This window comes from Cyprinodon tularosa, unplaced genomic scaffold, assembly GCF_016077235.1.
Source record: "Cyprinodon tularosa strain WSP-4 unplaced genomic scaffold, ASM1607723v1 ctg356, whole genome shotgun sequence".
NCBI classification, from domain to species: Eukaryota; Metazoa; Chordata; class Actinopteri; order Cyprinodontiformes; family Cyprinodontidae; genus Cyprinodon; species Cyprinodon tularosa.
The window spans coordinates 1,154,320-1,180,427 of record NW_024039070.1 but is presented as its reverse complement, the minus strand read 5'-3'; the positions used below and the strand labels follow the sequence as shown (position 1 = coordinate 1,180,427).

Genomic DNA, 26,108 nt, shown 5'->3' with positions numbered 1-26,108 from the left:
TCAAGAATTCACATTCTGCAGTAAATTGTGGGTAGCATAACTTCATCTTGTACATTGTAATGAATTGGGACACACTACTCCCTTGAACCCATACATGAGGATGTGCAGTTGAGGAACACAAGGGTGGAAGCGTAAGTGTTGGGACAGAGCCCTCTTTACAGGGTTTCTGCGGGTCATTAAAAGTCATTAAATTGTTTTTTAAATTAAGGCCTTAATTGGCATTACAATTCATTAAATGTGATTATCATGGCATTTACAGTAAAATGCTTTATTAAAAAAAAAAAATGTTTGTCAAATATATCAGATTTAACTGGTACCACATGTTTGCGTGGAACTGCTCCTGGTTGATCATAAAGCCGTATGTTTTCGGAACAGAAGCTCGAGGCAAAGAAAAAGCTGGAAAATGGGAAAATTGGGACATGGCTGCAGCCTGTCGATGGTAAAGTTCACAAAGGATTTGGCCATGTTTTTTTATATACATATGAGAGTAATGGGTAATTATTGGTACTGGCATAAAAATTATTTCTAAGAGCATTAAAAAGCATTAAATTAGAGTTCCTCCTTCCTGTATATACCCTGCTTTTGTAAATAATCAGCTTCAGTGTAAATTCAGCAAAAACAAAAGTTTAGAGGTTCTATATAACACATTTTCTAAAGCCTTCTAAACTATTCTATTGGCATATACACTATATGATGAAATGCTACCTTTGGCACCTTTTTCCAAACCAGAATAAAGATTTCAGAGACATCTGTGCGAGCAATGCTTGTTTAATGATGTCACCCTAGAGCGACTGCAGTATCCAGTGGCGATTCTCGACGAAATTTACCCAGGGGCAAGGGTGGGTCAGGCATTTTTCATGGGGGCAAAAAAAAACCAAAAGAACAGAGCAAGAGCACATTTCTAAGTTTAAGTGAGCCACACACCTGTAAACTCTAAGCGATGTGGACAACAATAGCAGTTGAGTAAAAGTATTAATACAGCTATTCAAATCTTACTCAAATACAAGTAAAAGTTACTTGGTCAAACACATACTCAAGCTAAAGTATTGAAGTACTCACTTTTGATGATACGCATTCAAAATCACATCTATTTAAAAGTACTTATGTATTCAATAGTACAAATTACATTTTCTAACATCAGTGCATTTCTGTATGATTTTCAGAGTAATTTCAAATAACCTTGTAATTTTCAGAAACCTGATGTATTGATGTGTAGAACCATCTGCTAAAGATACTGCACCACCAGTAAAGAACTTCAGCATATAATGGCACAAAAAATAAGGAAAGCTAATTTGATTATTATTTTTTATTTAAAGAGAAAAAGAAGACAGGAGTGTCTTGATTCTCCTCATATTTTCCACTGTGGAATAGAATCTCTGAGCAGTAAGAAACTGCAACTGATAATAGAACTTATCCCACTGAACAACTTGGTCACAGGGCAACAACTAACGCTTAATAAAATTATAAACTCCAAATAATATCTGCCCTTAGTTTCTCACATTTGTGTTATGTGATGCAGATCTAAAACAGTGTCCAAATTCAGTGCTAAGGGCTTTAAGAAAGAGAAACGGCAACAGAGGATTATAAATCTAAGCTGAGCCAAAAGGAACATTTAACTAACAGCTTCCTTAAAATGGGGGAGAGTAGAAAATACAACATTTGACTGAAATGTAGTGGCAGTTTCTATGGAGGACCAACTCTGGCATATTTAATATGGCATATATATATATATATATATTGTATCTGTATGTTTTGTATGTGTTATGTATTGTTTATGGCTTTGCTGTAAAGCACTTTGGGTACCATTTCGCTATTGTAAAGGGCTATACAAATAAACTTGATTGATTGATTAAAAATAAATACAGAAATAAATAAATGCTCAAATTTATATGTCTCTTTTAATTAGCTTCTTTATTTATCTAATCGTAAATAAAAAAGCTATTTAAAAGTTAATACATTTATGTCTCGCTGTATAATTTAATTTCTACCTACATTTATTTGTTTATTATATTTTCGTGGGTTAATTAATTGTATGCTTATTTATTTATTGAGCATTTATTTATTTATGTTTTTATTTTTAAATATGCCAGAGTTGGTCCTCCATAGATTTCTTCTGGCGATACCTGCTCATAACATTTTTATAGAATTTCGCCTGCTCCTCATACAGAGCCGCAGTTTCACTTCTTCCCGCATGATGGTGCGCTTTAAATGAACGCCTGGAGGAGCCAGAGGGGCGGAGTTTGAACTTTCTGTGGGAATTCTCAGTTCAAAAAGCTGCCACTGTCCTGTGGACTTAAACCTGGGTTGCTTCTCCTTTCACTGGGATCAGGAAAGTCTTCCCAAAATATGCTCTAAACGCGCAACATCAGAGCTTTTTAACCTTAGGTTGGCTATAAAAAAAAAAAAATCCTGTCTGCGTGGAAGAAGTTCACAAAAGAAGAAAAAGAAGGAGCAGTTAGAAACCAATCGCCAGTTGTGCAGGTGGTGCACGTTGTTGATCGGGGATCAAAGACTCCATCCATTCATCTCTTACCTCCTAGTTCAGTCTCACCTGTACTCATCAGGATGTCCCTGGAGACATATTCAGCGCTGGACGAGTCTTCGCTCCGGGCTTTGGTGAGGCTTCCTCTGATACTGTTAACCAGACCAGGACCAGCTTTCCACATGGCTGTTACTCTGTAATGTTATTTACAGCATGCACCCAGCCAAACATCTTCCATTGGCATACTTACAATTTACTTAAAGATTATTTTATTTTTATTGATAACATACACGAAAATTAGATTGAGATATGCATAGTAATCCTACAATGTTTCAGTACAGAAAATATATATACTTACAAGTTTTCAATTTCTATACAGATATATATATATATATATATATATATATATATATATATATATATATATATATATATATATATATATATATATATATATATATATATATATATATATATATATATATAAATGCATACTTGAGGAAGGAAACTTTTTTTTTCTAATAACAAATAAACATACTTGCTATTTATCTTTAACTATATTCTACCAAATTACCAGTGTTAACTCAAAACAGATTATCTAGGAATGAGAGAAAAAAATAATAATAATCCAGTTCATTCCACTCTGGTAACTATGGTAGGATATAAAATTAATTATTTGTATATATAATTCAAGATTAAAGTTAATGTTGAATTATATATAATTCTTCTTATATATAATTCAACATTAAAGTTGACCTAAAAAAGGCATTTGTTTGTCCTGGGCAGCAGTCCAGGTCTGATGATAAGAATGAGGATGAGCATCATATGCATGATATGTCTGGAACTGGAACCTCTGACACATTAGTCACGTCCTGATAATTTCCCATAGCGGAGGAAGGTGAGGTGTTCACATTTTACTGTGCATTCTTCACACCTGTAACACAAAAATGTTTACAAAGATTTATGAGTCATCCTGCTTAGACCTTGTTACAGCCCGTTTGATATGTGTCTGTGAAAAGATAAACTGAGTCATTAAAGATTATTTCCCAATTGTTTTATTAATCCTTTATCACTTAAATGATTGCAGTTTAAGTCTTTGGTTTTTTAGGATAAAAATTGATAAAAAATTTAATATGATGTCCTGTAAACAAATATAATCTAAGCTGCAGTTAGAAGCTGCACGGTCTGTAGTCAATTTTTTATATATTGAGTTAATAAAGTAAATGTAGTTTTAACATCAGACCTTAACTGGCAGAGAAAAAATTAGCTTGTTTGCATGTTGCATCCTGCAGAAAGTGTTGTCATGTTTCAGCGGGTTCCCTCTCAATAAAACACCCTTAATGCAGCTTGTTGAATTATCTGTCCGTCGCTCCTATTGTTGGGCAGGATTGGAAATAACCCGTCTCTCTCCCGCCCAGGTCAGCTTCTTTCCCTTGGCTTTAAGGTCAGCCAGATCCCACAATTTCACTAACGATCTTTGCAGTGCCAGACTTTTCCATCATCAGAGAACTTTTCAAACAAAACAAACCCACAACAGAAGTTTATTAGAGGTTATGATGAAATAAAGTTAATCATAAGAGCTTTTAGGAAATCTAACACCCTATTACACAGTTTTATTGCTCAGATTCTTTTGTTTTGTTGTTTTTAGGAAGCCAGTAAAAGAGAGATTTTAGGATTCCTAGACCAGACTGAGTTGGTTGTAGCTGCTTTTAAACAAAGGTTGGATAACAACACAGATTCCAGGCCAGTGTCGCTCTTAACAAACTTAACAGTCAGAAGGTCATATGGTGCTCTCTCTTAACGCCTGTAATCCCATCACTACGCTTCTATTCAGAGCCTGACCTGTCTTCTTATATCGTTTGGTTAATCCCCCTCTAATGCAACCAGAAACGGCTTCTTTTCCCTCCCGTTTAGCGTGGTTACTGCAATTATTTATGCATCTATTAAAATTGTTTTCCAGCTAAAAATGTATTTGTGGTTTATCTTCCTGATTGCTTCTGAAGATAAAGATCTAATCTTCTAATCTGTCTCTAATGACTTAAAGCGGCGTCAGCCTGCATGAGAGTTCATTGGCAGATGGAGTGATGGTTATCAGTTGCTACACCCCTGATTTTTGCTGCAGGGCAGTGGCCTCCTGTGTGTCAGTGTGTTAAACCTGCAGGACTTGTTGGATTGGCAGGTGTCTGCTGGCTGCTCTGCAGGTGCACCACCCTACTTAGCTCAGTTGGAGTCCTGTCAGCCGCTCTGTGAATTGTTTTCTTTTTTTTCAGGTGGGTGATGAAAAGAGTCCATGTGTTAGATAATCATCAGTAGTCGGCTGGATTGATATAAGTGCTTATAGGCCGCTCCATGTATAATGATTTATAACTAGTCTCACTAGGCCTTTCTCCCTGGTGAGCCAGAGGCATTCACACATGTTTAAAATAGGCCACATTCAGTCCACGATCCAGTCCGGCCGATGAATGAGACCCCTGAGACTCTGATTTATGACTCTCCAAACCTTTTTTTTTTATTGACAACAGGTCAACGGTTACAGTCTGGGACTGAGATTGGGCTTATTTTAGCCTGATCTTTGTTTTGTCCTAAGATTCACCTTATTCCCTGTTGAGGCTGGATTCATCATTGGTGAGGAATCATTGCATAAATGTTTGCTTGAGCTTTTTTCCTAAAGGAAATTTGTCTCAGTTTTCCATGGAACAGCAGGTGCGTGTCGTTTCATGCAATAGATTTCCATAAAACACTCATTCCTCTTCACAGCCATGATAATTAATGCTGCTTCTCACTGATCGCAATCTAAGGTTCTTAATTATGAATGTGATTTCCTTCTGGTGTTTCTCCTGCATAGGAGGAACAATTTTATTTTTCTGGCTTTATGTGAGCTGAATGATGATGATTGATTTTATTAGATCCTCAGACCAAGTCATTCTTCGTAAACCGACATGCCAGACTTTATCTCTGCTGTTGCAGCCTGCACACTTCAGCATCTTGTCAAAGAAAAGAGCAAAGAGATAGAAAGCTCCATCGTTGTTTTAGATAAATGGAGAACTTGAGTTTCTGGATTCTGCTATAAATACCTGCTCTAGGGCTTAAACAATTAATCGGATTAATCATGCTTAGTCGGTTACTGAAATAATAAATATTGAAATGACTATTTTAGTAATCTATTAATTGTATCATAGCAATTGTTAGTAATAATCGTTTGTAATCTGAGTATAGAGGCTTTTAAAAATGCCTTAATCTGACGGAGCAACCAACATGTAGCTGTAGTTATACCAAAATTGTGAAAAAAAAAAAAAAGATAAAAATATGGTGTTCTTTCCTCAATATGCCCTATTCAAACCTCTTCAAGTGGAAAAGTTTTAGTTTCACCTAAATTTTAAATTCTGCAAATAAATCTTTAGATGTGTCGATTAGCAAAATGATCCTTAGTGGGGGCCCTAATCTGCTTATATTTTTAGTCTTAAAGGAAAAGTAAAAAAAAAAACATGATTATTTTGGTTTTAACAATGTTTGACGATGAAATCTGAAACTTAACAGTTTCTATTAAAGTCAATGTGTCGTTAAGCTGCTTTGATAAGCTAACAGAAGCAACCTTAATGTATGAGCTAATCTTTTCTTTGCTATTTTCAGAATATCATAAAATAGAGGAGTACGTTTAAGAGAAGTGGCACCATGAGAGGTGATTGTCGCATCACTGTAATAACACTATGAGCATACTCGTCATTCTGTTATGGTGCAGTTGAGGCAGAAACTCTGGTTAATTAGTTGCTTGCATAACATTTCCTTTATGCAATTTAAATGCATATTTTGCAGTAGTGCCCCCAAAAAGAAATGACTAAGATATGCCAAGTTCTTAAAAGTTTGCACTTTCATTTTCCTTCATGTTTTCTAAGATTTTGTTGTGCTCTTTATTAGATGTTAGAGCAAATTTAGAGACTGAATTTGTCTATTCCTGGTTGGATTGTGCTGCTTCCCTACCTGTTGCTTTGTAATTCTGGTCATTGGGCTGCAAAAGATCTCAGCTGTTTTTTCCAGGCTTACAGTAGAGACCAATGTGGCAGTCATATAAATATAAATAAATACATTTTAGATCTGTAAGGTGAACAGCTTAGTGCAGCAAAATGCAGGTGTGCTCTCATTAACCAACTACTGTCTGCATGTTAAACTTGTTAGAATATGTTGATGCCACATTTCATCAACCTGTTTTACACATGATGAAAACGGCAGTTAAAGCCATTTTAATCAGGGATATATTTTTGCGGAAGTCTTTTTTGGTTTTTGTAAGATTTTTGTTTTTATTTTGTCTTCAATTGTTGTATGTTCATATAAAAAAATCCCAACTGAAAACATAAACACAGCTGTTTACGCCAAATAGTGTCTGCACCGTTGTTAACTTATGTGAATGTACTGGTTTGTTTATTGATATATATTTTTTAATAAATCACAGAAGCAAAGTTTAAGCGGTTAGTTAAGTCAACTGCGTGAATCAAAGCAGTATATTCTGACGCTGCCTGCTGAGGGCCAAACAGTCATTGTAAGAGCAGTCGGTCTGGCTGACCCTTAGCTGAGCGCTCCAACAGAGGGAGGGAAAGACTGATATGTCCGTCTTTACTGCTCTGCTGAGTCAAAAAGGTCTGGATAAAGGATTGAAGGTGTAGTTTTCCCTCTGTGTCCCTGAACGCCTCTATGATCCAAACAAAGTGAAACTTTCCCCTCAATTTAATGGATTAAAGTTTTACTTTGGTTTCTAACTTTCAAAAGTTGTTTTGGTGGGTTTGAAGAAATGCTAATTAAATGAGTAAAATAAGCTTCATGGCTATCGTTCTCCGGGGAGAAGTATGGCTTAACAATTTACCCTAAATTGCTTTTGTAAATCCCACTGCATCACCTGGATATAGACATCAGTATTATTTGTTTGCTTGGGAACAGTTTTCTGCTTTCTTTATGAAGGAAAATAAGCAATGGAAAACAACATGTAATGATGTGAAGTAAAAGATTAAGGATAGTCGGGGGTTTTTTTGGTTTTATTTTTGTTAGAAAAGAGGAAAAGGACAGACAGGATGCAGTCAGTCAAAAAAAGAAAAAGAAAGTAGAAATGTAGTCCCTCAGGAAGGAGCCGTTTCCTGAGGTCCTCCTAAACATCATCAGGCGGATGTTGATGTTTAGCTTTCCTGCTCACTGCTGCTAATCTGGAGGCATTCTCAAGATGCACACAGCAGATCTGTTAAACAGTGTTTGGCTCCGCCCATCAGGCCTGTGACTCTCATTGTCAGCGTTGGAGTGAAGGCTGATTCGAGCGGAGAACATCCAGTTGGCTCTCTGGATTCTTCCCACAGTCCCTCTTTTTACTTCCTGTTGGACATCTCTTCCTTCCCTGGAGGTTTCGCTCAGACCTACTCCTGGACAGATGGGTCTTTCTCTGACACCTGCTGCGTCTGCTGACAGATCAGCTGAATCACAGCATTCATATCTGTCAGATCGTTTATAATCCTTCACTCCTGCTGAAATCTGTCATATGGTAGCAGACTTTAATGCTCATAAAACCAGAGAAGATAAAGCTGCAGAGCGCTTCCTTGCTGTGATGATTTACAGTTATTTAGTGACTTTGGACAAAGACACAGCGGAGAGGAAGAGCTGCTGTCAGGATCAAACAAGTCACTTTGAATAAAGGGTAAAATCTGAGAACCTCAGCTGTAGTTTTATGAGTTGACGGGGTTTACACACACAAATGGAGATTCTTTTTAATTTACATTAGATTGGCTACTTTTATTTTTTGTTGAATGGTTGTATTATGTCGGTGCCTTTTTAAATCACAAAGCTTGAAATCTTGTTTTCCATCCAACACTGAGAAAAGGAATGAATACAAACCTCAGCCCCGAGAGTAGGGCTGAACAAAGATTCACACCACAGTTTTCAGACGTCTATTTGTTAAAAAATAACCCAGATCTTTTCATTTCAGTGTTCAGTTATAAAGATGAATTGATTTATTTTCTTTCCAACTGAATTTCTATTTAGTAAAAAAAAAAAAAACCGAGGCAGCTTCCTTATTGTTTTGGGTTCCATAAAACCCTGACCTGAGCCTAGCTTCCTGCAGCTATTCCACACATGTTGAACCTTAAAAGTAGACACAGAGGATACCAGAATGATGACATAGTTCAGTTATTTTACACTAATAATGCTGCGAGGATCAGAAGTCTGATTATATTTTGTTACAGTGTGTGCAGAGTCAACATAGCATGGATTAACCTGTCAGCATGTGAATGTTCCTGCCCAGTCAGAGTCTGCAGGTCTGAGCTCAGATCTGTCTTCAGTGCATCATTGCTATAGGACACAGCTGATTATTAGACTCCCTCCTTTATGCCCCTCATGCATTCCTGCATGTAGCTCTTCTTTATGCATGCTCTCTGAAATGTAAAGGCGGAAACAGTTTTCTCAGGTGGTCTCTGTGGCTCTGTCCCAGTTTTTATTGATAAATAAACTACATGTGCAGCCTGTGGACAGTAATCTTTCTCCTCTTAACAGCTTCTCTTTCTTCAATTTAGACTGATTCTCACTGTTTGCTTTGGCAGACTGGGTTTCAACCATGATATTTTTGTTAATTTTTCATCTATCAGCTGACTGACTCTCCCTCCTGAGGACCCAGGTGTTTCTGCCTCGCATGGATCTCAATTTTTTTTCCGTTTGTTTCTTTTTCCAGTAGGCATTCATCAGCCAGCTGGATGCACACCTTTGCTTTCCTTAACCGCTGAGAAATGGTTTAAAGGCACGCATTTGATTCAAGTTGGAGTTCAGTCCTTGTTAGCAAGCATTAATTAGATTTAAAGCTAATTTTCTGCAATGCAGAAAAATGTATGTTAGTGTTTTAGTCAAGACCACACCAAGGAGCAATGAGACAAAGGCAAGATCTTTAGAGGCTAAGACATTTAGAGACAAAGACCAAGACCTTATACAGTATTTATCTCTAAAGGTCTTGGTACTCCTTGGTCTTGGTTGGTGTGATCTTGACTAAAACACCACTGACTGTTTATCTCTGTGTGAATGGCAGTGCAGCGTCTTCAGTGGCAGCTGCTAATCTACTTCATATTCTCCTTATAAGGACAATCACCAGAACACTGATCCGATCTGCTGCCTTGCCGCCTCTCTAATCTTTACCCGCTCTGGAAATTATTAGTTCATGCAGAGAAAACCTGTGCCTCCACTCCTTACCTCTCAAAGTTCTAACGCATGCAGCTACATGTGGAAAAAAAGAAGTGGAAAAAATGCACAAATTTGAATTGCTTGAAAGCAGAAAGCAGAAAATCCTTTTGAATCAGGCTGGTGCATCTTAGGGAATATCTAGCTATGAAAACAGCCCTATTACTCCCTCTGGGAGTCAAAGGGTCGAGGTTTGGCCTGAGGAGGCCATCAGGCTCCCAGAAAAGGCCAGGCGGGCGTGTGTGGGAAGGTGAAGTCCTCCACACATCAAGCTGTGACGTTTGACCCGACCCCATGACCTGCAATAGACGGCACAACAGGAGGGAGACGGATACTCTGGGGCAAGTCTTTGGGATTTTATTGTATAATGCTGTTTAAACTTGGCTTCTGATAGAATTTATTTAATCAGAAAGATTCTAGCCTCCTCTTTTTCTCCTTTATACCCATCAAAGTCATTAAAATAGCCATTTTCTGATATTTAGTCCCAGAGTACTTCCTTAAAGACCTTTTTAATGGCTTTACTTTTTGTTAAACTTAAGTGTTTATAATTTTATCATCAGACAAAGGCCAGAGTAAATTCAAACATTTTTTTATTGATTTGGGGAAAGAAGCTGTTCAAACCAAACTATTCATATAACATGGTAATAAGTATTTAACATCGCTTAGGAAGAATATTGACCCACTCTTCTTTGCCAGATTGTTTTGATTCGGGATGTTTGCGCATTAACAACCTTTTTTCAGGTCGTATATCAGCACCTCAAAAGATTCATGTCTAGACTTTAAGAGATATATATTCAATTTCTTTTCACAATTATCAATTACTTTGTACTTTTCAGCACTTGAAGTTTTAATATGATCGTTAAAAGCTTTTTAATCAATGTTATTGTAGGCGTAGCTCAATGTGGTGTGCATGCAGCTTGACAGTCGGTGTTTTCTTTGGATCAATCAGTGTCTCAGACGTAGATCCACAGACTGAAGCTGCGCTCTTGTCTACCTATGAATAGAAGCACTAATGAAAAGACTTAAAGAGGACCCTGTAATTAAAACGCATCTGAACTTGTTCACCGTTTGCCTTTTGCTTCCACAGTGAGGTAGTGGAGCGGTTTGTTTATCTTTGCTTGCATGGTCTTACCTGAGAAACTCCTCTGTTTTCACGCCTCCCCCCCATTCCTTCTGATAAAGCGCCCCTCCTCATCCTAGCTCCAGATGTAAATCTACAGTATAGGTCTCAGTGTCGCTGTCACTGGGAGCATGCCACCAGCTGGTTGGGATTATGGCTAAGCCCTTAGTGCTCTTTAATTGGCCCTGATTGATTTATTTGAGTTGCGTCACATGGATGCCTTTAGAGGTTTTGAGGTTTTCCTTCACAGTTGCTGGGAAACGATCTACAGCTTATTCTTCATGCCTAGCTCTTACGTCAACGATACACCTCATTAGTAATTTTGTGTGTAAAGTGTATCTTTTATAGAGGGCCTTGCAAGGTATTAACATCACTTAGCGCTTTTTGTCACGTTACAACCGCATACTTAAGTGTGTTTCGGAGTCTAACACATTAGTCTCTGGTTGTAGAGGGGAAGGAATGGGCGTGTTTTATGTTTTCTAGCACATTTGGAATCAAATATAAATGCTTTGTAGAAACACATTTTACTGCAGTTACAGCTGCAAGACTTTTGGGTTAGATCTCTGCAAATTGTGCACATGTAGAAACTGACATGTTTGCTTTTTCGTGTTTGGAAAATAAGACCAGTTCATTCAGACCGAACAAAGATCTTTTTTGAACACTGTTTTCAAGGCATTGGTCTAGAGTCTTAGGTCTGGACTTTTACTGGACCGTTGTGACTTGACTTTGCTTTGAGCTAAACCAGGACTCTGTAGGTTTAACCCTATGTTGAAGGTCATTGTCCTGTTGGAAGGTCATTTTCCGTGTCATGCTCTAAACCTCTGCAACCTCTAACAGACCTTCTTAAGTATTACCCTGTGTTTAACTCCATCCATCTTCCCGTCAGCTTGCACTAGCTTCTCTGTAGAAAAAAAACATCCACCCTACACTGTGTGCAGAATTATTAGGCAAGTTGTATTTTTGAGGTTTATTTTTATTATTGGGCTACGATTGTGTTCTCAATCCACCCGAAAGACCCTTTTTGCTGTTTTTCTTGTAATTTATTTCCAGTTTTTTTTTTTTATTGTACGGCTTAGGAGCTTTTCTTTTTTTTTTTTGTGTGATTTCATAGGTGGAGATCCCTGCCCAGCCTGGCAGGTGTGACTTCCTGACAGGAGATTAGCGCAGTAGATCAGCAGAATGGGGTGCTGATTATCATCCAGACATCATTAAAGGTGCTGACAGCTCAGTTGACTGCTTGTCCGTCTGCAAAAGCGTATTAATGCATGATTTGGTTTTTGACTCACTCTTCTGCTGGTAGATGTGCCGTATGTGATATCTGTACCGCCTTCAGTGAACACCACAAAAATTCAGTCTCTCTCTTTTTTTTTCTTTTTTTTTACACAAAATCATTTGATCCCAAAAAGTACTGTTTTATTTTAACATTTTTGCCAACAAAATCTGAAAATTGTGTCTTTTAAGGTACATGATGCCCCTAAATAAGATTCCCTACAATTCAATGCTTAGAAACGAGTAAATATAGACATTTTACTCCTTGATTTACATACAGCAGGATTTCTATGAAAGGTTTTCGATCTGAGTCATGATGGTTTTAAAAAATGCCGTTTTGGGAGAGCCAACAGTTAAAGGTGGTGTTTTTTTTTTTTTCTTTCCCTGTGGTCATGGTCATTGGGTGGTTTTTCAAATGAACTCTGTGTCTGCAGCAGCACGTGTTTCTGTCTCTCTCTCTTTAACGGTTATTCTGTTTGGGTTGGAAGGCAGCCAGCTTTAAGGTGTGTTCTGTTTGCCTGGATCGTACCCATGTATTAGTTTCCTGAGCAGGGTTATTGGTTGACTTTTATTTTCCTCTCCTTTCTTTCCTCTCTGGCACTGAGCCAGCATGATTTGGCCGTTTGAATTTGGCACATTGGTCTTATAACCAATCCAAATGGAGAAACGTCTCATTCTTCCTTCTGATTGGTTCATTTAAACCTTTGAGGACAATGTCATAGTCTGCCTTTCTAGGTCAAATGCTTACGTGACCAGTGTTTGTTTTTATCACACCTTGACTGTCACTGCTGTCCCTCTTCGTTGTTACCATTCCTATCCAGAGAATCAACCTGCATTAGGTTATACTGGTGTTCAGCAACCACTTCATAATGTAATGAAATAGTCTGGGCTGGATTATTTTCCTTTTCAACGATTCTTTGAAACTTTAAAGGTAGCACAACATAATCTCTGAACATTATTCAGGATTCAAGGTTAATTTGGGAAAAATATATTTACGTATAATAAGTAAACAATAGTTAGAGTTCATAAATAGATTTTGATTCTTTTCATTAATCAACCATACACACTACCTATTAACAAAAAGACACAAACAAATAAAACACAAACACTTAAAGCCGCATTTAATTAAAATGACTTTAAGCTACCAAGAGCTTTTTGGATTCTCTGAAACTAGAAGGAAAATTGATTTTATCTTCTTCTGCATAACTATACCTAATATTAAACAGGGGCCAAAGGTTTGGGTCAAAGTCAGATGCCTGGTTTGTATTCAGTTAAGTTTCTCAGCACCAGATGGCAGCTGCAGTAGTAAGAGTAAAGGCTTAGGTCTGATGCGTTTCTGTTTCAGTTGTCCTTGGTTCCTTTGGACCTTTTTTTTTCTTCTGTCTTTTAGCTCTACTGATGGTTGAGTCTTGGTTCTAATCACTTTCATGTTTACCTAAAGTGAATAAATAATAATAATAAGAAGAAGGATATAGGTTGTTTCCTTTTTTGTTTAATGCCACTATGTTGCAGAGCGGCGGATTGAAAGCCTCACATCAGCTGACTTTCAGAGGGACAAGTCGGCTTTGCAAGTCAAGGTAGTGATATGGTGAGGATGTATGGTTTAGATCGGTGATTCCCAACCCTAGCCCTAGTGGTCTGTGAGTGCATTGGAAGGGGTAAATGAAAATATTGTATTTCCTAGGTAGCACATAAATTAGGACTAGATCAGTTTTGCTTTGTGAGGACCCAATTAAAAAGCTATAAGCTATAGGAGCTCATCAAACTAGCTCAGGCGTCTTGATAAAAACAGTAAAACTAATTAAAGTTATAGTGGAGGATTTTCTTTTTCCGGGGTGGATCATCTAAATAAGTGGTCCTCCTAATTGTCAATCATACTGGGGGATATGTTTACTTAAGGCTGTCCTAGGTGCTCGTCATGTTAGCTATCTTTTTGCGTACATGTTCAGGTGTATATCTGTGGTGAGCTATGGTTTCAGACAGTCATTGAAGCTCACCTTTCTCACCGTGGTTCTTTGAAAATGGCCGAGGGTCGTAAGAGAAAAAGCGTCTACTAAGTTAATGAGTAGAAAAGAAAGGCCTCAGAAGAGGCAGATATATCCCAGAATGCTTTGCACCAAGAGCTCTTCTCGCAAACAATTATGGGATTTTCTGTCACAGCGGCCCACTACGACTAATTACAAAGATGGCTAAGGCACCGCTCTGTGGAGGAGGAGTTACGTGACCAATGGGGAGCAAAAAGCAGTGATCATCTGTCTGAACGGTCAGTTAACTGAGTTTACTATTAAGTCCACTATATAGTCCCTGCTCTATATAGTGATTGAGGGATTTAGGGGTTAGGGCGGACGTTCGGGCACAGTAAGCTTGTACAAGCTATGAGAACTGCAACTTTTAAACAGAGCTTGCACGAGGAGAAATGGGCTTGTGCATGCTCTTGCACACGTTTAACAGGCGTTCTCTCTCGGGAGCGGGTACAGGGTTGTGCGTGTGCAAGTGGAGAGGGTGGGTCTTTATAAAAATTCGCGAAAATTCTCCACAATACCTTTAAGTCAGTCTGACTATAATTATTTTTCTATATCTTCTTCCCTATTCATCAAGTTTAGATGTGATTATAAGGGAGTTGCATAGAGGAGCTCCTGTTTTATAAATACAGGTTTATAGTATTATTTAATTTTGTTGTTTTTTTTCCTGATTCCTTGCCATCAAGCATATTTATGTTGTTGTTTTTATTTGAGATAGAAAGAATAAAATGCCAAAGAATTAAATGTTCATGTTAAAAGATTGTGTAAAATAAATTTTATTTTACATAAAATAAAAATTATTTATTTTATTTATTTATTTTTGCTTGTGTTCCCAAAGGGGTACACAAGTCAAAAATGGTTGGGAAACACAGGTTTAGATGACGGGCCCGCTGCAGGATAAACTTAAAGTCGTAGGGACATCATATTCAAATGTCAAATCATTCTGGCTTAAACATGTATATAAATGTTCTATTTATAAGACGATATTGTCCCAAAAGTTAGAAAATTTGTATTTAAAAATTTTTTTTTTTTCTTAAAATCTGTGTATTTTTTCTTAAGTTACGTATATCATGTGGGCCAGTTAGTTGTATGTCAGCTTGTACACCTAAATTCAGCCAATCATATATCAGCGGTCATCTTTCAATCAAATCTTTTCCGTCATAGCATCTTGATTCATATGTTGCAGCTAATATACCCAACGGTTGAAATAAGAATCATTACTTTACCATTGAGTTACGTCCCAGTTTTCACGGGGATGGACGTCTGTGTCTAAGGCAAGCGTAGAGCTAACGGACACAACAATGCCGCCCTCTTGATAAACAACCAACCACATTCACTTTATTCACTCGTAAAGTCGCGCACCACTCTGCAGAATTCGGAAACGCAACGGTTGGAACAGCCGCTTCCCTACGACTTTAAACAAGACGAGAAGAGATTGAGGTACTGGAGGAGTAGACGTCACTGATGGCTCTGTACATTGTGGCTGTTGACCAATTTAGAGATGAAGTCTACCTTGGACACTGTCAAGTGCCCTGCATGCTGAAGTCAGGGAGTTTTCATCATGCTGCTGGTTCTTCCTTAGCCATTAAAATCTCAGGGGGAATTAAAGTTCACTCATAAGATATGAGCTTTGTTACACATTCAGATTTATGTTTAGGCCCGATGAAGACGGGCCAAAAGTGCTGCCTGTTATCAGGACTTTTGGAGTGGAGACTCAAAGTTGAGGCTGTTTTATCTGTTGGTGTTGAAAAATGAATTGGTCTGTACTAAAACTTGGCAGTCGTTGTACAAACCGTTTAATTCCTTAATGACGTTTACTCAGCAGCGATCTGGACAGTTTTGTAGCAGACTGCTCTCCCTAGTGTTTGGTTAGCCGTTGACTGTCTGCCTGTGTGGGCATGTGAAATAAACTCTGGCCGTGCTTCTTTCTTCTGGCTGATTATTTTTCCTTCTTCCTTATCAAAAGCTGCCGTTACTGGTTTGACATATCAACTTGTTTCTGGACTGGGACCAGAAAAACACACAGTAGATCCCTTATTTTTTTTCTTCTTTTTGTGAGTCAGCAGGAATGTGAGGAATGACCTGCACTTTTCCCACCCAGCTTTCATTTGCCCATTTTTAGGCATACCCAAGTGCTTCCTCCCATTTTTTCATTTTTTGTTTAGTTTTTTCCACATTGTCATCCTAATGGCTGCTATTCTTAGTTTTCTTCTATCTTCTACTTCAGTCATCTTTTTTTGTGGACTCAGCACTTTAAATTTCCACAAATTATAGTATTGTAGGAAGGCCTCTCTAAACCAGTGCATATTTTGTCAAACCACAGCGAGACCTCAAAACTGCTGGCCTTCTTCGTCTCTGATGAGACGACCCTCTTCCTCTGTCTCTGGGCTCTGGCTGAAGGGTATGCCTGCTCTCATTTCAGCACATAAAGCTTGTCGAGCTGAGCTTGGCAACCACAGTGAGCTCCTGTTAGTATCTCTTGGCAAACAAAGATTTCTGTCCAAACTTGGTTCATTGTCTAAGCATGGGTTTTAGAAGACCAACCTGCGTAGGAGCTCCTCGGCCCTGCATGTGCCAAGAGGTTCCCACCAGTGACTGTCTCCTGTATGACAGGAGGGGGCTCCCTCTTCCCTCCAGATCTCTGCTCCCTTGATGAGACAAAAGCTTGTTCAGGGGGTTGGATCTGCCTGCAGGTGTGCTTGTATACACTAAATTACCCTTCTTCGGTCTGAAAAAAGCAGACCTTTTAACTAAAGCTCACTCAGGGTGATGAAATGGTACTTAGAGAGTCGCACAGCTGACTCTGTGGGGGCTCCTGCAGCCTGGCTAAAGAGGAAAACACCTGAAGGACTGGTCGACCTGCTGATCTGAACACATTCATTTCCTAAAGCTGAGCAACAGCTGTCGGCGGGTCTTTTTCTCATCCTTCCCCACGTCGACTTATCTCGTCTCATTAGTGAAGTCGGATCTCTTATCAGCCGTCCATAAAGCCTCCATCTGCTCCGCTGACCCTCTAACTAACCGTCACAGATCAGAAACAAGCCTAGGTTCACTCAGGATGTCACACGTGTCCTTGATCCTAGAATTTTCCTGTTTAAAACTCTTAGCACTGACTTTAAAAGCTCTATACTTGTATGAAATTAGAATGACAGACAGGCTCCCTGTAAAATCTTATAGGGAAAGGCTCAAAGAGCACATTGCCGTTCACTCTGCATGGTATTTCATTTTCCAACCTGCATCACGCTATAAACTGTCATTCGTAACTTACACTGCTGAGCAAAAGTATTTATACCCCTTGTACTTTGACACATTTTGTCATGCTTCAGTCTTTAAGGGAAAAACCAGCCAAAGTAGCGGTTAAGTGTGAAGTGGAAGAAAAATTGTTGGCTTAATGTTTTACAAACTGAAAAAATGTATCCAGCCTCCTTTTCTCTCCTTTTAAAATAAAAGTGCAACCAGCTTCCTTTAGAAATAAGCCATTTTTTTCTCCCATGTGTTTGTAATTTATTGTCTGATTAATATCGGCTGTTCTGTAAAAGCCGAGGAGGTTTGCTGGAGCGCTTTAGTGAACAAACTGCATCATGTAGAAAAGCGAACGCTTCGGACAGGTCAGGAGGAAAAGGTGTGGAGGAGTTTGAAGCAGGTTTAAGCTTCAGAAATGTTTCCCAAGCATTAAACTGTTAAATCGTCTGAATAGAAAAAAGATATATAGAAAAACCACAAAGCATACCAAGACTTTACTGTCTACAGGCAAGGAAGAGAACAGAAAAAGTTATGGTCCATGGTTCCTATGGAGGAGCAACGCAGTTGCTTGGTTCTGTTGGATGGAAACTTATGTGATCTCCAAACCTGGACATTATAAAACATTGATAAGAGGATGTTCAAAAAAGTTTAATAAGCCAGATTTGGAGTTTGCAATCAGGTTTTCAAAGTGCTCAGTCCTGCATGCCAAAAAAAAAAAAAAGGAAAACTAATGGTGCATATTGTCTGAGTGCAGCATCCCCATGGTGAAACATGATAAACTCGTGATACTCTGGGTTTGCTTTTCTTCTGCAGAGCCAGAGAAGGCTGGTTGGAAAGATGAACTTAGACTGAGCTTAAAACAGGGCAGGATAATTAGGGGGAGGTACTGCTCGATGATATAACTTAGAAATAAAATATCCGGCTTTTTGGAAACCAAATTCAAATAAGGGATTTATTTAATTAATTTTGGTTTAATCAGAACAAATTAAAAATTACAAGAATTGCTTTAAAATGTTTGTTTTATTTCATTCATATCCTCTGGGAGTTCGCCTGAATTCAAAGTGCAGGTAAATATAAGCTGGAAAAAATGCTTGTAAAACTAACTGGCAGGCCTGGTCACTGTAAATAACACGGGTATAACACTGAAGTGTTTGAAAGTAGTGGTATACACAGTGAGCTAGTTATGAATACACATCTTAAAAAGAAAAACGCCTGACTGACTGAACCTTTTTAAATACATGCTAATTAGTGTTGGTCTGTAATAGGGCTGCAACTAATGATTCCTTTGCAAATCGATTAATCAGTCAATTATTTTTTTCAATGAATCGATTAATTATCGGATAGCCAAAGGTTCCTTAAAGAAGATTTTTTACGAATTTAAACCAAGGGAAACTAAAACTTTTCCATTTGAGGAGCTCTTTGTAGAGCATATTGACAGACGAAAATTTTTTTTATCTTAAATGCAAAATGTAAATATATATATTTTTTTTACAATATTGGTATAATTGCTGCTGTTGTTTTACAGGCTCTAAACTCTAGTTAATAGTTAATCGATTAAGAAATGAGTTGACGATTATTTCAATAATGGATTAATCACGATTATACTGATTAATTTCTCCAGCCCTGGTATGTAACATAATATTTCACAGAATGTACAGCCATTTGTCTCTGTAAGCTGCGAAACAGTTCTGAGCTAATAATGTATGCTTCTATATGTCTGTCAAAGACTCTTCGGTAAACCATGCAAATATACAGTAAAAGAGAAAAGTCGTCTGTCTTTGCAAGGCAAATTTTCCCCATCTGAGTTAGTACTCTGTTGCTCTTCTATCTGTTGATATCCACGTCTTCTCGTTACAGCTGGATGGAACCGTGGATCTGGACGAGAGGCGCCTCATCCGTTCAGCCATTCGGGACCTAAGGAGGAGAGAGATTGAGGACATGGAGGCCGCTTTGGCGAGCAAAAGATTCAGACCGACGCGCCTGAATCAGCATGAGGACAAGGAGAACCAGCACAGGTAAGGAGGCGCACACACCCAATGATCCCAGAGACAAAGGCCATTTCACCCAGGTGAAAGTGAAGATCACAAATCCAGATGTGGCATTCCTCAGCCACAAGGGGAAAAAGTACCAAGGGACGGAGAACTCCAGATGCAGTAAATTTTTCCAGTTTCCAGTAAGCTCCCAGTAGTTTGTCTTCTTCATATTAGTTCCCCTATTTAACAGTTCAAATGATTTTCTTTTTTACTACTATCTCAGTATTTCTCCAGCTGAAAAAAGATCCCAACAGTCGTTATGCAGCAGAGGAATGCAGATTAACCGATATTTTTGCTCTAGCACTGCTCTACCCCTTTCTTCTTCCATTAACGTGTTTCTGCTCGGAAAATCTGACACCAAACAGGACAAATGGGGCAGAAAATTTCCATCAGGATTGTTTTTGCACCTCTACTATGGATTTTTCAGACTAATAGAGTAAAATGATTTTAAGCTTTCACCACTGACCACGTTTTTTTTTAAATCTCTTCTTCCATGTCAAACGCTGTCTCTTTGTTTACATTGGTTAGCAGGACTATATTTAATATTCTAAAAAAAACAAAACCGAAGTGAGCTGCAAGAATAAATAATGAAGTCAGTTGTAAATAGTGCATATTTTAATCAGTTGTTTGTTTGTTTGTTTGTTTTTTCCTCAATATGTTTTCTGCGGTCAGTTACCCCAATAATCCTCTTGATTATTTAATGTACAGTGTTTTTTTTGCAGCATAAAAAAAGTAAATGGACAAAGATGAATTGTTCCATCACAAAATGTGACATTGTATTCTGCGCAATTTAAACTGATCTACATTTGTAAGAAGTAAACGCAAACAAAAAATGTACGCAAAAAACCCCAAACAAACAGTACCTTAACGGTTCTAGTCACTCTTCTTTGGTCAAATTAAATGCTAAATTTTGTTTTCGCGATTCCAGATCTTAAATATTCCTCTCTTGAAGTCGTCTTCTAGGACTTATTGTGATGCTGGAACACAGAACCACTATTCAGATTTCCAGCAGACATCTGAAGGTTTAATCTCACAATTTTAGCAATCTTTACAATTACTTCAGTTGATGCATGACTTCTCCACCACCGTGCTTTACTGTTGTCATGATGTTCTTTTTTTATTTATTAAATGAAAATGTTAATCTATGCTTGGAGGTTTTCTTTGGTAGAAAATGCTTTTGTCTCTTCATCCCAAACAATGCAGCTCCTTCAGTCTTGGCTGTCTCCATGATCACTTTCATTCTGGTCTTTCCATTAACTTTGAAGAATGTTAATGGAAGTGTTGCATGGTCAGTGTTATTCCTCATTGTTCCCAGTTACCACTCGCTCTATCACTGACCCATTTGATGCTCTAGAACGAAAGTTACTACCGTAACTACGGTTCTATGAATCCCGGATGACCGCCAGAGGCGGTGCTTCAAGCACTGAATGATCATTCTTGCGCATGCGCAGGTCGAGTATTAATGACAACAAAGTCAGCTGTGACCTGCCGGGGACCCACGTGACTCTATATAGTCACGTGGCACCCGGCAATCAATCCCTCAATCTTCTCGCGAAAGCAGAGATTCCGAGGGACCAAGCACTCTGGCGGTCATCCGGGATTCATAGAACCGTAGTTACGGTAGTAACTTTCGTTCTATTTCATCCCTACTGACCGCCAGAGGCGGTGCTTCAAGCACTGGATGACTCATATCAACAAGGTCACGAGGAATCAGCAACATTCAAGGAACAACGACTACACCACCCACCTAATGTGATGTAGAGGCATGCTGCTCGAGGATTCCCTGAAGCGGATGGGGCGCAGCCACATTCACCCTGTAGAACCGAGTAAAGGTACTAGGTGACTTCCAGGAGGCCGCACGACATATAACATCCAATGGCACCCCAGTCATAGCAGCAAACGATGTCGACATGCCCCTTGTAGAGTGGCATTTCACTCCCGCCGGCAGTGGCCGGTCCTGCAAGGCATAAGCCTTGGAGATCAAATCCACAACCCAGTGTGCAAGTCGCTGCTTAGAAAGTGCCTGACCTTTCCGTGAGCCAGCGTAGCAAACAAAAAGGCTATTTGTCTTTCGGAAGGATGCCGTGGCATTGATGTATGTCTCAAGGGCACGGACAGGACACAGTGGTTCAGAGGGACTTCCGGAGTCAAACCGGGCAAGATGGAGAGGCTGGGTGCTGCCTGCTGGCAGTGATACCTTAGGAATAAATGCTACATCAGCCCACAGTGTAACGCCTGAGCCATCAGGATTCCACCGGCAGCAGGGTTCGGCTATCGAGAGAGCCTGTAACTCCCCTACACGTTTTGCGGAAACCATAGCTAAAAGGAACGCAGTCTTCAGTGAGAGCCATTTGGGGTCCGCCGACGCCAGGGGCTCAAATGGGAGGGACCGAAGAGCCTCAAGCACAAGAGAAAGGTCCCACGCCGGTGCCACAGGGCGGTTGGGTGGGTGCAAACGCCGAGCACCTCTTAAAAACAGTACAACATCCTTGTCTCGGCCCACAGAACAACCATTCAGCCCAACATGCCAACAGGAAATGGCAGCCACATACACCTTTAAGGTAGATGGGGACCGTCCTTGATCCAGCAATGCCTGCAGGAAGGTCAGTATGTCAGAAACTGAGCACTGCACCGGGTCCTGCCCTCTATCACGGCACCAGGTCGCAAAGACCGTCCACTTGTTAGCATAGACAGCTCGCGTGGACGGCGCCCATGCATTAGCCATTGTATGCCCTATGGACCCAGTGTATCTTGAGAAGGTGGACCCCGGCCTTGCAGGGGCCAAATCCAGAGCTGGAGCCGGTCCGGTTCGGGGTGCAAGATCTGACCCCCCATCTGGGAAAGAAGGTCTCTCCTGGAGGGGAGACGCATTGGCGAGCCGGAGCTGAGCTCGCACAGTAGAGGAAACCAAGTCCTCGCTGGCCAGTAGGGGGCCACCAGCAGGACCCTGTGCCCCTCCTGACGTACCCTGAGGAGAGTCTGAAAAAGTAGGCTGAATGGCGGAAAGGCATAAAGGAGGGTCCTGGGCCAGTCGTGTGCCAGAGCATCGTGGCCCAGAGGGCTGCTGTTGTCCAACGAGAACCAAAGGGGACAGTGAAATGCGTCCCTTGAGGCAAAGAGGTCCACGTCCGCCCTGCCAAAGACCTTCCAGATGCACTCCACCACCTCTTGGTGAAGCTTCCACTCCCCTGGAAGCGGCTTCTGACGGGATAGAAAATCTGCTGGCACGTTCTCCGGCCCTGGGATGTAGGCTGCTCTGAGGCTGGCTATGCGTGGAGCTGCCCAGGTCAGAAGCCGTTGAGTCAAGCACAACAGTTTCCTTGACCTCCTGCCCCCCTGGTGGTTGATGTGAAAGACCACTGTGGTGTTGTCTGACCTCACCAGCACGTGCTTCCCCCGCAAGCCTGGAAGAAAGCTCTGAAGAGCCAGAAGCACAGCCTGTAACTCCAGGACATTGATGTGTTCCCTGCCCTGCCGCTGGGACCATGTCCCCTGTGCCATTTGACCCCGCCAGGTTGCACCCCAGCCCGTGGAGGATGCATCTGTAAACACAACTTCCCGACGACACGGGAGGGAACCGAGCGGGACCCCTGTGGTCATAAACAACCTCACCCTCCATTGGGACAGAGACTGAAGACACTGAGGCCCCACCCGAAGTCTTCGGAGACGATGAGTGTTCCGTGTGGGATCCAGATTCAAGCTGTTCAACCACATCTGGAGGGGCCGCAATGACAGCAGCCCCAAGGGCACTACGGCGGACGCAGCTGTAAGCATGCCCAAGAGTCGAAGATACCGCACAAGAGGCAGCGCCATGCCGCGCCTGAATTCCGGGAGCACGCTCAATATACTGTCCACCCGCTGGGGTGACGGGCAAGCAGTCATTGAGATGGAATCCATGGCAATGCCCAGGAAGACAGTCTCCTGTGAGGGGGTCAGACTGCTTTTCTCCATGTTCACCTGCAAGCCCAAGCATCCCACATGATGGAGCACTAACCGAGTATCTCGAACCGCCTGGTCCCACGTCGCGGCACAAATGAGCCAGTCGTCCAGATATGGGAGGATCCTCAATCCCTGTGCCTGCAGAGGAGAGAGGGCCGCTGCAACACATCGGGTGAACACCCTGGGGGACAGTGAAAGTCCGAACGGGAGGACCCTGAACTGGAAATGCCTCCCTTGAAAAGCAAAACGAAGAAACCGCCAATGGGGCGGAGCGATCGGAACGTGAAAATAAGCATCCCTGAGATCTATGGAAGTGAACCAATCGCCCGGGGAAATCGCCTGCAACACTTCCTTGGTGGTCAGCATATGAAAGGGCATGGCCTTCAAGTACACATTCAGGCCTCTGAGGTCCAAGACTGGACGCAGGCCCCCGGTCTTCTTCGGAACCAGAAAATACGTGGAATAAAAGCCCCCTGGATCCAGCAGGGGGTCCACAGGCACTATAGCACCCTTGGCCAGCAAGGTGCAGATTTCTTGGTTCAGTGCCTGTGCCTTCACCGGGTCGTGGATCACAGTCATCCTGACCCGGCCAGGGATAGGTGGCCGGCGGCGGAATTGAAGACGGTACCCCCGGGACAGGGTGGACAACACCCACAAGTCCGGGGTGTGGGCAGCCCAGAAGCTGAGCTGTCCCGGGGAAAAATAACCGACCGCCGGCCCTAAGGCATCATCTGCGGGTCCCCCGGCCCTTCGAAGGCCCGGGAGGACGCCGGCCAGACTGCGCGGCTCGAAAGGGATGAAAGGACCTCGTCCCAGCCTGGTCTCGAGCTCTGTTCCTCCGATCTAGAGCAGGTCCCCGGACCGATCTCTGACCTGGTAACAGACCCTGGGGCTCAGTGGGAGAAGGAGAAGGCACTAAGGACCTCCGTGAAGGACCCGCAGCTGCCCAGGTGCTTACTGGCTGGCGATCACGTCTGTGAAGCCCTGCCAGCTGTTGCCTCGTTCTAGAGGCCTGAGCCGTACGGTCCAAGGCGTCCAGTGCCGCTGAACCAAAAAGCTCCCCCGGGACCACAGGCAGGGCCCGGAGGGTCCTCCTACAAGGCTCAGTTAGTGGTGACTGCGCCAACCAGACCTGGCGGCGAGCATGAACCAGTGTGGAGAGTGTGCGTCCAAGTTCCCTCGTCATAAGAGCAAAGGCCTGCAGAGATGCATCAACCAGGCCTTGCGTGGCATGATCCAGCGGAACAGATTCCAAGGAGGAAGACAGGGCCAGCATAAGATGGGAGAGAGAGTTCCCAATCCGGCCCATGCGGGCCCCAGAGTCATAGGCCTTACAGAGAAGGTCGTCGGTAATACGGCACTGAGGACGCGGACAACGGGCATTGGGCCGCAAGGCCTCATCAGGCGGGATTATAAGAGAGGCAATGCCCGGTTCCACCGCTGGCATCTGCCCCAAGCCAACCTTGGGTGCCTCCTGCATAGCTGCCAGGACCCTGCCATCCGTCGTCAGACGTGAAAACGCCTTGGTGTCTGACCAGCAAGCATGCAGTTCCCGCACATACTCCGCCGAGGGAGGAACCACAAAGGCAGTCTCTGACCTACTGCGCCTAAAGAAGGCGCTGGAAGCCGCAGGCTGGGCCTGAGGAACACTAATCTGTAAACGGGCAAGAGCCGTTCGAATAGCGGATGTCACAGACTCCCCCGTATCCTCCTGGGAGGCAATGGAGTCCGACCCAGAGGCCCCGGAGCCCAGCTCCGGAAGGTCCTCACAGAAATGGGTGCCAGAGGCCGCCACAGAAACAGCATCGTCGTCATTGACTGACGTTTCATCCTGCTCGGTAGGGAGAGCCGTGCCGCGATCACCAGTAGTCTGAAAGGACTGGAGGAGGGCTTTCATTTGGGCCAGCTCAGTAGTGAGATGATCCACTCTGGTGGACAACCTCCCTGCATCGGTCCGTCTAGCACGCTTCGTTGGTACCGAAGGTGCAGCCACAGTAGATCGTTTGCACACCGCTTTCTCCATCGGCAAACGAGCACGCGGCGAAGCGCTCGCCCAGTCGGTAGGCTGCTCCAGTGCAGCCAACCGATCCAGTCTGACCGACCGGGGCATGACGCAACAGTTGGGGCAAGCGTCATCTGACAGCGCCTCCCGGAGATGTTCCACACCGAGGCAGGAGGGACACAAGTCATGCCCGTCATCCGGCTGAAGTGGAGCCAGACAGGTCGAGCAACATAAATTATCCAGCATCATACTGCTGAAAGGCGTGATCAGCCTGCTACCAAGGACAAGTCAACACGAGCAGGAAACGCTACTGGCGACTCGTTGTAGGAAAACCCCCGCAGAGATTCCAAACTCAGCGTGAGCAGAAACGCCACTAGCAAATCGATTATTAACTAAAGATGAACTCAGCACGAGCAGAGACGCCACTGGTGAGTTTAGGCAAACAAACTATAGAAGAACCCAACGCGAGCAGAAACGCTACTGGTGGGCTTAGGCAAACAAACTGAAAACAACTCAGCGCGAGCAGAAACGCCACTGGTGAGTGTAGATAAACAAACTATAGAAGAACCCAACGCGGGCAGAAACGCTACTGGTGGGCTTAGGCAAACAAACTGAAAACAACTCAGCGCGAGCAGAAACGCCACTGGTGAGTGTAGATAAACAAACTATAGAAGAACCCAACGCGAGCAGAAACGCTACTGGTGGGCTTAGGCAAACAAACTGAAAACAACTCAGCGCGAGCAGAAACGCTACCGTGAGTCAAAAGAGCCACAAAATTAACGTGGCAAATCAAAGCGAACAGTAA

The 26,108-nt window shown here is 42.0% G+C and overlaps 1 protein-coding gene across 5 annotated transcripts in view; it reads left to right on the top strand.

Moving 5' to 3' along the window:
• The first annotated feature begins 2,270 nt into the window (after positions 1–2,270).
• The window catches only part of smtnb (smoothelin b), a 67,198-nt gene continuing 43,360 nt past the window's right edge, over positions 2,271–26,108 (top strand). For 2 of the 5 annotated variants that reach the window (XM_038295551.1, XM_038295552.1), the window contains exons 1-2: positions 2,273–2,616; positions 19,187–19,344. In XM_038295551.1, the coding sequence (XP_038151479.1) occupies positions 2,566–2,616; positions 19,187–19,344 (209 nt within the window). In that variant the 5' untranslated portion in view covers positions 2,273–2,565. Of the gene's footprint in view, positions 2,617–19,186; positions 19,345–26,108 lie in introns of all 5 variants that reach the window. The other 3 variants (XM_038295548.1, XM_038295549.1, XM_038295553.1) reach the window with 3 other exon arrangements.